At 42.1% G+C, this 14847-nt stretch overlaps 1 protein-coding gene across 1 annotated transcript; it reads left to right on the top strand.

The window, feature by feature from the left end:
- Nucleotides 1-11939: 11939 nt before the first annotated feature.
- Nucleotides 11940-12557, top strand: LOC137578669 (uncharacterized). Its single transcript, XM_068292241.1, has one exon. It carries the CDS (start codon nucleotides 11940-11942, stop codon nucleotides 12555-12557), a length of 618 nt encoding a protein of 205 aa, XP_068148342.1.
- The last annotated feature ends 2290 nt before the right edge of the window (nucleotides 12558-14847 follow it).

Here is a 14847-nt window from a genome sequence, read left to right as displayed (position 1 = left end):
TGAGCGATAACGGAGCACAATTCAAAGCGGTCGAATTTAACGCGTGGCTAACGAAGCTTGGTATTAAGCATGTATATACAGCGTTGTATTCACCTCAAGCCAACGCCTCAGAACGGGTGAATCGATCAATCATAGCAGCGATTAGAGCTTATCTTAACGATGATCATAGAGAGTGGGATGAACATATTCCAGCAATTAGTTGTGCTCTGCGGAATGGTCATCATGTGAGCATTAATTGTTCTCCATATCATGCAGTTTTTGGCTTTGATATGATCACACATGGGTCTCATTATAGTCTACTAAGTAAGTTCAATTTATTAGATGAATCACTTAATCCCCTTAGGAAAGACGATCAATTGCAGTTGTTGAGAAAAGAAATAAAACAGCAAATTGCATCAGCAGCAGATAAAAACGCCAAGCAGTATAACTTGCGCACTCGACAAATTCATTTTAGGATAGGGCAAGAAGTATTCAGAAGAAACTTCAGCCAGAGTAATTTTCAGAAAAATACGAATGCGAAATTCAATCCTCAATGGGTGAAATCTAGAGTCAGGGAATGTTTAGGGAATTGTTATTATGTTTTAGAAGACCTTCAAGGAAAATTACAAGGAACATATCATGGCAAGGATATTAAACAATGAGGTTTTCAGACTAATTCCCCGAGAAAACTCTAGAATTCATCTGTGGTTGTGGAGGGGCCTTGAGTAAAACTTGCAGCTCAAAAGAAAAAAAAGGGGAGGAAAAGAAAGGAAGGCAGCATTTAAAAGACCCGCGAATGCACTGCTTGATTGCAGAAAGAAAGTTCACCACAGTGGTACATTTCTTTTTCCCATTATGTTAATAGCGGATAATGTCACTTTGACAATTGACTTCGGGTCTAAACGAAGATCAAAGCTAGGCATAGAGCATAGGCGAACTATCTTGATAAATTCTTTTCAAATTGGCAACCGAGCGGAACAGTCCTTTGCAGGAAGTGGAAAAAAATTTAATATTTCATTTTTTTTTGTGGTTAAAATAACCCAAGTAAATTTTAAATCCGAGTAAATACAAGCCATCCTTCCTGGGCTTGAATTGAAAAAAAAGAAACCATTGATGTTGGTGTTCTCTATTTAAAGATATATTTCTTGAGTAAGTGCTAATTTTTCTTTGAATCATTAAAATTTTTTCATTTTTGCAAATAAAATTTTGCACGCAGATTTTCAAAGTCCCGGTATGTTCGTTCATGATGGAAAAGAAAAAAAGGAAATTAAAATGTATTGCTTTGATTAAGAAGAAGGTAATTATACAGCTCTAAAGAAAAGAAAAAAAAAAACGCATTAACGACATTCACATTTTATCATGTATGTGTATATAATTTTTTTTTGTTAGACAAACGTAAAGCCCAAATTTTGGTGTCAATGATATCCAAAGCCAGAATTCCAAGACATTTATGTTGGATAGTGCAAGCAGCGAAGAAGTTATTCACCAAAGGGGACGAAGCAATTACATTGGCGACCATCTGATCAGTCAAATTTCGATACGACACGCGGCAAGCGGTGAAAAGTGAAAATAGCGAAGACACGCAGCCCAAAGAATAAATTGTATCCGAGTTAAATAGTGAAAAAAGTCTAGCCAGAGTGAAAATCAAGTAAAAAAGGTTTGAAGCCAGAAAACCGTAGTGAATACGAAAATTTTTAGCTTCTTTTGTTTAAACCTAGGTAATATACTATAATCGAAAGCTAGTTAGTGTACAAGTAATAATTTGTAATAAGAAAAAAAAAAAAAAAGCAAAAGGGAGTTAAGCAAGTGAAAAAAAAAAAAAGTATACAAAGAAGGAAACGCAAAGCAACATTTCGAGCCACATTGTGCAAAACCAAAATTTTTTTTTAGTCGCGAGGTAACATACACTAAAAATGAAAAAAAAAATGAGCAAAAACAAAAAAATGAAAAAATAAAATCTAATGCAAAATTGAAAGGTCAAAAAAAAAAAATATAACAGGGGAAAAAGAAAGTGAAAATATAAAAGAAAAACAAATTTTTAAACAACAAGCATGAGCAATTGCTTTACTTGGTAACGAAACGAACAAATGTGAGCATAATTAATACAAAAAAAAATTTAAATTAAATCTATAGCCTCTACAGAAATTCCTCGAAGGCCTTCGTCGGACGCTACAAGGGTGAGTTTTTTCTACTACATTTTTTTTGTTACCAAAATATAAAGCGAAGTCGGAGACGTTAAGCAAGAGTATTCAATGCAAAGACAAAAGCGAAAACAATTGTCGTTGCTTATCTCCCTCCGTTTGCCCCTCCATATATTTTTATATGCTTCTAATGTGTTTCAAATAAAATCATGCGTAAAGAAAAGAAAAAAGAGAATGCACTGAAAGGTGAAAAGTATCAAAAGAGAAAAAGGCAAGAGTGAATAAATATGCATAATTGTTTTATTAAAACATTTTGTATGTGAAGAGTTAAAAAAATTGAACGGTTAATTTTTATACGCTGCATATGTAAACGTTGCGTTTTGCTTTTGCACAGTGGGTCGAAGTTTAAAAAAAAAAAAAAAAAAAGAAGTTAATGTTCATGAAATTATGCCGAGTATTTAGAATATTTTTTTTGGATATTGATTTAATTATCTTTGAATATAAATCGATATGCGTTAAAGTTTCGAGCTATATATATTATTTTAGTAATTACAAATTATTTGTTGATCATTTATGAAATTGTAAATTTTCTTATATATATATTATGGAATGGTTTTGGTTTTTTTTAGTGTGAGTTAACTTTGTTCTCAGAATACTACAGAATGAAACATTAGATTCTAATAAATGAATGATTGTGAGAATACGTTAATTTAAGTGAATAATAATGATTTTTATAATGAGGTAATTTTCTGAACTTTCTTTTTGGGCAATCTAATGTGAATAAGGATGTTTGTTCTGGGATTTTCCCCTAGCGCTGAAAGGAAAATCATGGTAGGGTGGGTAGAGAGCGCGGCTGTAAATACACCTATACAGCCAACACTAGGACTATTTTCTTCTATTCTTCTCTCTCTATTCTATTTTGAGTTTCAGCACAGGGACTTTATTTAAAGTTGCTGACGTGTGAGTGGGTGAAACACATTCATCAAAGAACCACCCCAGCCGATTGTCTTGCTAGCCGCATTAAGAGTCCCGCAGATGAATCGTGTTAACACCAAGATAGACCTCACACAATAACGTATAGTTGCCGAATGCAATGGTTGGTAAGCCTTTGTGGTGTCGTGGTTATAGATATTTAGTTACAGAAATTTATGCCGCCCAACCATGGGGCACATTCTAATTAGGTACAATAATTTTTGCTGCCCATCGGCTAAGTGAAGGCTTTGTACGTTACATCTAAAAGAAAATCAAAACTTGCACAATTTCGACACTAAACGATGCCATGTCCAAGTTGGAGTCTAATTCGTATAGTCAGTTGGTTGTTGGGCCATCTGCCTCAGCTGTAGTTGCAGTTTCAGTTGCAGTTGCAGTTGGCCGCATATTTAATTAAGAGATTGAAGCCTACAAATAGTGTTGAACAATGGCTTTACAAGCTGTTGGTAGCACGAGTCTTGCCCCCCCTCGCTTTTAGTCACTGCCTCTCCCTCACACTGAGCGAAAATCTTTTTTGCCTACATTTTTAATGATTTCGTTTTTTAAGTATTTCGTGTTGGCAACTAAATGTTTATGGCCTGTTTGATGCTCAGTAGGAGGTAAAGTTATAAACAGGTCTATATCTGTAACAACATGTAAATTGGCTTGAAGGTATGGCCTATACTGATGCAATTTCATTTTTCATTTAAAATGCAATTATTTTGCAATTTTTCGTATGAAATTGCACTCGTTTCCTAAATCAAAATCAAGTAATTTTCATATGGTTTACATAAATAAAACATAATTACGTTCACTTGATGTAAATTGAGAGGTTCCGGTTCAAAAACGTTTGGTAGAAACTGAGATTTAACTATTAACAACTACTTTTTCTATCCGCCATATTCAAATATATTATTAATAGGTTGAACTTTTTGTTTAAAAGATTATTTTGTTTTCAAATATTTCATGTAGATCAAGACACATTGCCTTCAATGTCAAAAGATATATTTCAATTTTCAAAAAATATATGTATATTGGCGTAAATATTTCTCTAGTTTTGTTTTAACCACAATGTTGTCGAAAGTTGCCAACCGATCGAATGAAAATTTAATTTACAAAACCGTTTTCGAACTGAATGTGCAGGATGATGAAGATCTATTGCCTCGTATAGCTCAAAAGGCATCCCAATTGAATGTACGCGGTTACATACAACGCAAACCAAACGACCTTAAGGTTGTAGGAGAAATGGAGGCCAACTGGAGTAACCTTCTTGTAATGATGAATTGGCTGCAAGAGAATAAGTTCTCCCAGGTGGAGGACCAAGAGAACCCGAAGAATCTACGTTTTACCCAATGCAAGTTGCAACCGACACCCAAATACCATGATTTCTTTTACTGCTAAAGACTCGACTAGAACTCGGAATGGAACTGCCAATAACTTTTAAGTTGAGTAATAAAAATTGCAGTGCATTTTCTTAAAGTGCATTTGCCATCTAATAAAGCATAACAATCAACTTACTTACTGCGAATCGTCGTCGTCGTCTATAGCTATCGAACAATGGATGACTAGAGCCGCGCAATAGTGCTGACGAGCGACTTGAGGCTGACTTTTCAAAGTCAAAAACGCGATTGTATCATCAACAGATTTTTTTTTCTACTTTTGGGGGCGCCATTCAACTGCGACTGACTGTGATTTTTGCAGAAGTTGCAGATAACAAAACCAAAACCAAAAAATAAGAAAAAAATACGCCGACTCAAACAATGAACTCGAGTCAGCAAGACAATCGAATCAATTCATTTTTCTAGGGCGTACTATGCCACTTGAACGTTGAACTGCAGACGCCCTAATGCTGACTACTGACTTCGGGTCTCTTTTGGGTCTCCACCATGATCAGCAGCATCTCCTCTATCCTCCAGCTCCATTGTTATGGCGGGTGGCGGCTGCTGCTGTTGCCTACCCAACTACACCAGCTCTTTGGGGCTCTAGCTCTAGGTCTTGATCGTGCCACGGCACTAGTCATTTTAATTTTTCAAGATTTTTATGCTATTGCTATTTTTCATGGCGCTACTTGGCAAATACTAACTATTTCACAATCTCTGAACTCTATAAATTCAAGCTGTGGGTTCGTTTTTATTTTTGTTTTCTTACGTTTTACTGGAGAAGATTTATGGGATATGGCCAAATGGGAGCATACAGTGAGAAAAATGTATCATTTGGGTTAAAGAATGCAATTTCAGACTAGAACATTGTGTGAGTAATGACAACATTCAACATACAACTCAGAACGAGATAGTTCTTTAAACGTTTTGGGTGATTCTTAATCTCTAGTTTAATATGCTTTTGTCTAGAACATTTTCTCTATCCTTTCTGTGTGACTTCCCCTTTGACCTTTTTTGAATATGTTTGTATGTTGAGTAAAGTGGCAACAGTGAGTCATCAGTTTGACCTTATTGCAAGGACAAAACTTATTTGAGTACTTTCAGGCAGTTGTTCGGTTTGAATTATACTTAATTGTATTCACATATTCATATCATAAACTATTTTATTTTATATAGTTTGACTCAAACCCCCAAATTTTGATCAAATTCATAGCCTATACATTAAATTGAGTTAGTAGGATCAACTATTGGTATTAGTGTTAGTGTTAGAGCTCATAATGAACTGAAGATAAAGAAGATTAACTACTTTTCCTTAGAATCTGCAACTTCTTTTCTGACAGTGTAGGGAGCCGCATGCGAATGAAAATTCTCAGAGGATGTCAATTGGATATGTACACACATATCCTCGATTTCGTTTTCGATTTCATAGTAATTCAATTAGGTTTAAATACTGTCAACATTTGAGCACTCTAATAACCAACAGCAGCAGCAACAACAACAACAGCCTCAACTATAACAACAACAACGAGCCTTTTAGCCAAGTGTCGTCTGGCCTGTGTCTGTTGCCACAATGTTGCATAATATTTTATACATGCAGAGCTCTCGCATATTGCAACATGTTGCCATGAGACGACGACTATAGACCAGGGACGACAGACACACGGACGACGACGACGACGACGACGATGATGATGATGATGCATAGCCTCAAGAACCGCAACGACAGCAAAAGCTTTGGCGCCCCTCCCAGAAAATCCTGAGACATTCGTTCACTAAAGACGGCGACTTCCAGCTGTGAGCGCGAGGTCTGGGCCTATGCCCAAAGTGTGTCGAATATTCAAGTGAAAATTTCCCGCATAGACTTTGCGATATCAGCCGAGTTATATAGGCTTCGTTTTGCTTTTTTTTTCCTTCTTGTAGCCATAGGATACCAGCCTTACAATTTCAGCTACAGCTACAGATCGAGCTCCAGCTTTAGCTTTAGCTCAGTCAGTCAAGAGTGCGGCGCTTCGTTGACGTTGTGTTGGTGTCTCCTTCCTTCTCTCTATCACCTCGTCTTTCTCTCATTCTCATTGAAATATATATGCACATGGCTTTTATAGGTGGGTAGCTCTGGCTCTGGCTCTGGCTCTGCCTGCCTGAGTCTGGCTTTTGGACTGGCTCTGGGTTTTAGTCTGGTATGTATTTGATTGGACTGAGAGGCAAACTTGATCGCGTACGATTTCATGTTGTTGCTGTTGTTCTTGTTGTCGTTGTTGTTGTTGTTGTTGTTGTTATTATTGTTGTTGCTGCTTTGGCTCTTAAGTCAACGTTATAGCGTAGCCAACCGTTGAATATTTTTTAATGCAGAATAGATTATAAATTCTTCGAAATTGAATAAACATTTGTTACCCATTAGTTTTGTGTATACATAAATCAAACATGCTGAATATCGTATATCGTAAAGCCGTTTCAAGTGCTTCTAATATTAGCAAAAAGAGAAAGGACGATTTCGTCCTTATAAGCTTTTTCTGGCTAAGTCCTATTTGTTTTTTTAGATCTACTTGAGTAGCCAAAAAGACCGAATATGGGTAAAAATGTTCATTATATCGTAAATTTGAGAAAAGTTTTCAATGTCAACCTGAAATGAATTCTTCCTTGAGATATGTATCTCTCTTAAGACATTCAGATGCCGTATATCCTTTATTGTTAATAAGAACTCAACATATCGTAAATTTGTATACTTTTAAAAGAAATATATCTTTCATTTAAGAGCCTTTTGTAGATGAATAATACAGAAATATAGATTTTAAGCTAATTCAAATTTACTAATGAATTGATTCTTTAATTAATAACTAAAATAATGACATTAATGAGGGCATTATAAACTTTAAGCCTTTATTAAAAAGAAAACCATATTCAGCGAGCAATTTTCCTTCTGAGCTAGCAAATTGTTCATTGGGTTAGACCGTTTCTGGCAAACGCTTGGGCTAAACACGACTCAACAATCTGCAAAAACGTCGCTGGCTATGACTTCGACATTCGCCAGATCGCCAGTCAGCGTCACCGCCAAACCCGATCAGTCCAGACCAGACCCCAACCAGGCCGTGCCGGGCCGGGCCGAGACGGGGCCAGCCGGCCTCAGCTGAAGCTTTAGAGCTCTAGAGAGCGAGTCCGACCACACCCGCACACTTCATTATTTTTATGTCGCCTGTGTTGGTACGATTTAAACGACAATGCGGCAGCCAGACTGAAGCTGGAGCTGGAGCCATAGTCAGAGTCAGAGTCGAAGTCAGATTCAGAGACAGAGACCAAGACACGGACAGAGACAGCGACAGGCCATGGCACGACATTCAAGAGAACCCAAAAAGAAAGTCAAGAAATTAGACGCATTCGACGTTTTGGAACGAGCGACAAGTCAAAGTAGCAGAGAAACAAAAACACCAAAAACAAAAACACAACAAAAAAAAAACAGGCACGCTGCTCCTTGCAGGCACAGGCCCAGGCTCGGGCTAAGGTTCGGGCACATCTCATGTTGATGTTACAATTGCTAACGTTTTTTTTTTTTTTTTGCTTTTTTTGGGGGGTTTTTGCGATCGTGCCTTAACTCAAATGTGCCTAGTGGGTTTGGAAATTTGTAGCGCCCAAAAACAAAGCCAAAAAACAAAAAAAAAAAGCTCCAACAACAACAATTACCACAATTACAACAATAAAAAAAAAACGGCAGCCACAAAAAGCTAAAGGAAAAACGATTCCTTAACTTGGCCGAAACATTTACACTCTAGAAATTAGATGACATACAATATATACTTAAATATATGCTTATGAACTTGAGCTATTTGAAGCATTCAATATAAATATACGATATTCGAAGCACAATGTATAAATCTACGATATACAATCAATCTTAGAATCAATTAAGAATTTACCTTTGGGGAAAGTGAAAATAAAACCAATTGAAGATTTTGCCAAATAAATACTAATACGATATATAGACTTTCGGACAACTGTACGATCGAAACAGATTCTGGGACATATTATTTTGTTGCTCTCTCTTTTCTAAGTCATCTATACCCTTTTTTAGGGTATACCAAATCGTTAGTAGCTACATCAAAGAGATTCAGCCAAAGTTGCTAATGGTACAAGGGGATCGTTGTGGATGGTGGCGGCGGAGGCGGTGGTAGTGATGCCTCTGGTGGTGGCGGTGGTGACTCTTGACTGGTCTCAGTCTGAGGGAGACTTCATTGTAATTTATCTTGATGTTTAAATCAATAATAACGCCGTCACTGTGCGTTGCTTTTAGCGACTTTTGATCGCTTTACCAAGCACCGCAACAATATTGCTGCCGTTGTATGTAATTGCTTCTCGATGTTCGATGTTTTAATAGTTGTTGTTATTATTATTATTATTATTACTATTATTGCGGACGGGGGCGGGGGGGATTTCAATATGCGGCACGACGTGTACATCGACGACGACAACAACATCGACGAGTGTTTTGCCATAAGCTTTGATCTGGTTTCGTTCTCGGAGTGTGTGGAGGTCTCCATCATGATTCTGGCCCGATGTCTACGCCTATTCGTCTGCTCTGGTATTGGATTCTTTTGTTCAGCCATCAGGCTGAAGAGCTCTGCCAGATTTTGTGTGCTTTTTTTTCTTCTCTCTATTTTACCAGTGGGCAGAATTGTTTCGTAATTGTAAAATATGTTGTCATGTTGTAAGCATTGTTATTGCTGCAGTTGGTATTGCTGTTGCTGTTGTTGATGCTGCTTCTACTGCTGTTAGCATTGCAATGCTACAAATGTGTGTACTGTTAGCTGGAGGGCAATCTGTTCTCTGTGGGAAGGCTCACACACACACACACAAACACACAGGAAATGCAGAAGGTGTAATGAGATAAAGATTGAAAAGTTTTGCCCCGTCTCATATAAAATATTAATCAGCCAAGTCTTTTCAATTTCAATCTTCTACAGCCTAAAAGAGATATATTCTCAGTTTAGTTTTTACTAGCCCCAAGGGAACTTCAGATCATTCCAAGTGTTTTGTTTCCATTCCGCATTTATCCCAGGCCCGAGGGCAACTCATTTTCGTTAACATATCCAAAAATGCCAATTGATTCTAAGTACGGTGAATTGATCAGCAAAATAGTTATTGCCATTGTAATTCAAATGGAAATTGGTAAAAAGATAATTTTTTGACCTACCAGCAGAAGAATACGTTTATATAGAAGTTTATTGAATTAAAAACGTTGTCTAGATTCAACAAAGTCTTAGTTTAGAACCAAAAATGTATGATTATGGTGCAATAACTGGAGATGAAATCCAAGGATCCATTCTACAAAGAGAAGGAGTTTAATAATTAATTAAGAAGAACTCTAACGAATTAGTTTAGTTGTAACTTTAAACTAAATATAATTGAGAGGAATAGAAAAAGAATTAAATGAATGAAATGATAAGCAGTGATCTAAATTCCTTGCCATCATTGATTGACCCACTGTGTGGCAATCTTGGTTCGTTGCGCATACGCCTCGCATGCCACACGCCGGTCATGCGATGCTTGAATATATATTTTTGATTTCAAAGTGACTTTAGTTGCATACACACACACACACACACACACACACACACAACCTACACACATAGACACAGACAGGGAGGAGAAAAGAGAAAAAGTGCGGACGCGTTTACTTGCCTTCGTCTGTGTTTTTCAAGTCTGAACGTTTTTCCCTCCTGAAATTTAGGAACTTTTGGTATCGCCGGTGTCAATTGCAAGTGTCTACTCACGTATACCCATTGGTCTGCCGTTCCGTCGCTGCTTGCTGGGATTCCGATCTTCAGTCTTTTTTCCCCCGGTCGCTGGGTCGGTGTTCCTGGGCCTGCTGGAGGGTAGCGGGGGGCCTTTTTCTTTGCCCGCCCATTTGCAGCTCAAGTGGTATTGGTGAGGTGGACTTTTTCACGCTCATTAGTTGTGTTGTGCAGAAAAAATACCAGCTGCTGCCAGGTTTGCCACACATAGATATAAATCTAATCAGCTGAGTTACCAGCACCTGTCTGGCTCGCCTCAATCAGCTGATCGTAACCCACGCTCTGCCCTTAATAAATTCTTCTGCATACTTCCTGGCTGTCTCTGTTATTCGCCGTAACAGACATTCGGATACTAGCAGAGTTCTGAGGGCGCGGCGGCAAACGGTCTGCTTGGCGTTGGATGTGAGTCTTAGCCGCTGGTGCAAAATTCCTAGGTTCGACTCCCACCTTTGGAAATTTCTCTATATCGTTTTTTTATTCCATATTTATTTATTTATTTATTTATTTAAACGAAATTAAATTTGTATAGTTTGGCCATAATTTGTTTTCCATAGTAGTTTCATTGAATACATAGCTTTGTTTACTGTTCCTTGTCTATTGTCGGGCTGCGTCAATAGGGGTAGTTGTTGGTGTCGCCGCCGAGTTGGAGCGGCATAACTCCCAGCGTTGCGGCAAGAGGAAATTCTTGTCCTGCGAGGGAAATTGCCTCTAGAACGCGCGGCCGAGTCAATGATGAAGCGGACGCCGCCACCGCAGCGGCAGCAGGTGGCAAGACCTCTTGCACCCGCCCCGTCGGTGCCTGTGGCAACACCAGACGCTGCCCTAGTAGTGGATGCTCACGAGGCAACGCCGAAAAGGCTTAGAAGCCCATCTGTTGGGGCTGAGGGGACCGATGGCGAGGCAGCCAATAACGGGGCCTGCATTAAAAAAAGCAAGGTGGGGCAGGTGCGGCCTACTTGCAACGAGTTGGAGGAAATGGGCCATATTCTGGCCTCAATTGCTACCCATTATAGCAGAGATAAGGATGCTAGTGGCAAAATTAACCGCAGCATCACTAACGAGTTTAGGGAGAAGGTTGCTCGGCTGCGAGAACTGCACGTAGCAGTGATCGCCTTGCTTCAAGACAAAGGGCCGATCTCGCAATTGCCAGTGGCGTGTGCCACTTGCAGCATGTCTCCACCTAAACGTGTGAGTAGGCAACAGCAAACCGAACTGGTGAATTCACCGTCTAAGCGGGACAAGCTGTGTCAAACGTCACCATTCGATGACTCAGGTCGTCACCAAGCGAGGCCACACCAGCAAAAGACGCAACAGAAGAATCGCCAACACCCACAGAAGTCGTCTACACGGCTACAGACGGCGCAGTACCAGCAGGGGCAGCAACAGCTCCATCAGCAGAGCCAATCCAGTCAAATTGGATCACAGCAACAAGCCATGCAGCACCAGCAGCTACATCCGACTGATGTGGAGCAGCCTAGGGCACAGCAAAATGCCCAAAGCAAGAATGGGTAAAGGTGGGCCCTTCGAGGTCCTCCCGCAAGCCTAAAGCGAAAATCAGTGGGAAACTTCAGAAATCCCGCCCGGAGGCGCTACTAATTCAGGCGAACGAAGGCTTGAGTTATAGCCAAGTTTTAGAGCGCGTGACGAGGCGCACTGACGGGCAGCTGGACCACGTCCGTGAGCACGTAATGCGAGTTCGACGCACCGCTAAAGATGGGCTTCTTCTGGAACTCCGGAAATGCACAGCGGACACAACCCAGTCCCTTAAGGAGGCGATCAGTCAAGTCCTTGGCGAGGAGGCAGGTGTGAAAGCTCTAACCCGCCATAAGGCTGTAGCCATTCACGGCATGGACGAGAAAGCGACGCCCCAGGAATTAGTGGCTAAGCTGGCTGACCAAGCCAAAGTCGAGGCGACGTCGCTTAGAGTAAGAAGCTTCCGGTCTAGTTTTCGGAATACGATGTCAGCCGTGGTTTGTGCTCCCGAGGCAGTGGCATTAAAACTCCTAGAGGTGGGCAGAGTTCGAATTGGATGGGATAGCTGCCGAATAAAGGAACTAGAAGCGCAACCTGCGCGCTGTTTTCGTTGCCTATGTGTTGGCCACATCGCCGCAAACTGCCCAAGCGACACTGATAGGTCAAATTGCTGCTTCAGGTGTGGCAATCCTGGTCACAAGTCTGCAGACTGCTCGACCGCCGCCAAGTGCTTTTTATGTGCCGAGATGGGCTTGAGTCCCTTAAACCACATAGCGGGTAGCCGCGCGTGCCCATCCAGTGGTGCCCAGAGGATGCAGAAAGACGCCAAATGACTCAGCCCCATTTGAAGTTCTTGCAGTTGAACCTGAATCACTGCATAGCGGCTCAGGACCTGCTTCAGCAGACTGTGCGTGAGTTGTCGGCGGATATAGCTCTACTGAGTGAGCCCTACAGAGTAGGAGAAAGTGGTCGCTGGGCCAAGGCAGCGTGCGGCAAAGCAGCAATTTGGTGCTGCGGTAGCAACGTGCTAGTCATGCAGGACGTCCTATCTGCGGACGGGTTTGTCAGAGCGCGGATCGGCAGAAACTGGGTGTACAGCTGCTACCTTGCACCCAGCCTGTCACTGGAGCGTTTCGGAAGCATTCTAGACAGCATCTCGAACGACGCAAGAGGACGCCAAGGTCTCATCATCGGTGGGGATTTCAACGCGTGGGCCACCGAGTGGGGCAGCACCCGTACTGACGCCCGCGGCCGTATTCTTCTTGAAGGTTTTGCCAACTTAAGCATATCTCTGCTTAAGGGCATTCGCTCAACTTCGAGGCTTTCGGTCTGGAGTACAGAAGGCGGAGGAAAGCCCTTAAGGTGGCGATCAGGGATAGCAAGCGAGAATGTTTCCTCGAGCTATGTGATTCGGCAGAACAAGACCCTTGGGGCAAAGCCTACCAGACAGTGGTCAAACGAGTACACGGACATCGTCAGCAGCCTATTTCCCGACGCCACGGAGTTATCGCATGTGTCTCCCTTGGGGACACACCTTCAAGTGGAAGAATGCTCGCTTGCTGAGGTCATCGAGACGGTGAGGCGTCAAAAGCCAAATAAAGCCCCGGGTCCCGACTCTATCCCCAACATCGCACTTAAACTGGCAGTAACGATACACCCTCATGTATTCACGGAGTTGTACTCAAAATGCATAAGAGAAGGAGTCTTTCCCACCAGGTGGAAGTTACAAAACCTTGTGTTGTTGCCCAAGCCCGGAAAACCACCAGACGAGGCATCCTCGTATAGGCCCATTTGCCTGTTGGATACAGCTGGCAAGGTGCTGGAGTCGATGCTTTGCTCGAGACTGGAGTCGGCGATATTAGCAGGCGGGGGCTTATCCGAGCACCAGTTCGGATTCAGAAAGGCCAGATCCACAATCGACGCAATAAACCGTGTGGTTCACTTGGCAGCTGAGGCAATCGACGGCTCTAGATGGAAAGGCGGCATTAAAGAATACTGTATCGTGGTGACGCTCGACGTGAAGAACGCGTTTAACTCAGCAAGGTGGGATCGCATACTGGACGCGCTGGCAACATTCAATATCCCAAGCTACTTGATGAACTGCGTGCGCAGCTACTTTCGCGACAGGAGAATCCGATACTTAACGGATGATGGCCTGGAAGAAATAGGGGTATCGGCTGGTGTTCCACAAGGATCCGTCCTGGGCCCCTTGTTATGGAACACCATGTACGACGGAGTCCTGCGCCTTGAGTTCGAGCAGCACACACACATTGTCGGGTTTGCTGACGACGTCGCTCTGGTGGTTTCGGCCAAGGACCTTCACGTCGCCGAAGAGCGTTGTAGCGTGGCGATAGCCAAAGTTGGCCACTGGCTATCGGCCGCAGGGCTTAAATTGGCAGCGCAAAAGACCGAGGCGGTGCTCATTAGCAGCCGGAAGCGCGTCGAAACCGCAAAAATCAGAGTAGGTGACTCCCTCGTGGTATCCAAGCGTGCCATTAAATACCTAGGTGTCATGCTTGACACTAGACTGTCCTTCAAGGAGCACTTAGAATACTGCAGTAACAAGGCAGCTGCGTCGGCCCGGTCCCTAGCCCGTATATTGCTGAATACGCGTGGCCCGAAGCAAGGACGGCGCCTGCTACTATCGAGCGTAGTAAAATCCACTGCCCTGTACGCAGTTCCTTCGTGGATTAAAGGTGTGGAGGTTAGGAGCTACAGGAGGAGCCTCGAGTCGACTCATCGTCTAAGTGCTATTAGGGTGTGTAGCGCTTTCCGCACCATATCCGATGACGCAGCTCTGGTGATCGCTGGAATGATGCCCATCGATGAATGTGCGGCAATTGCGTCGGCCACGTTTGTAGCATAAGGGCAATCAAGTGGCAGCAACATAACCCAACCAAGAGGACAGGCACGACTCATGGCATGGCAGCACTCCATGCGTAGATGGCAAGAGAGGTGGGACTCCTCGCCCAAGGGACGGTGGACCCATGCACTAATCCCGGACATCACACAATGGGTGTCGAGGAAGCATGGTGAGGTTGACTACTACCTTACTCAGCTCATGAGCGGCCACGGGTGCTTCAGGAGTTACCTGAAGAGGTTCCACCACGATGTCTCCGACGA

This window comes from Drosophila tropicalis, unplaced genomic scaffold, assembly GCF_018151085.1.
Source record: "Drosophila tropicalis isolate 14030-0801.00 unplaced genomic scaffold, ASM1815108v1 contig_629, whole genome shotgun sequence".
Lineage (NCBI taxonomy): Eukaryota > Metazoa > Arthropoda > Insecta > Diptera > Drosophilidae > Drosophila > Drosophila tropicalis.
The sequence above is the reverse complement of the archived record's forward strand: the minus strand, read 5'-3'. Positions and strand labels throughout refer to the sequence as shown.

Bases quoted from the DNA above. Each gene is read 5' to 3' on its own strand.
- LOC137578669 (XM_068292241.1), top strand. From the start codon at position 11,940: ATGCGAGTTCGACGCACCGCTAAAGATGGGCTTCTTCTGGAACTCCGG.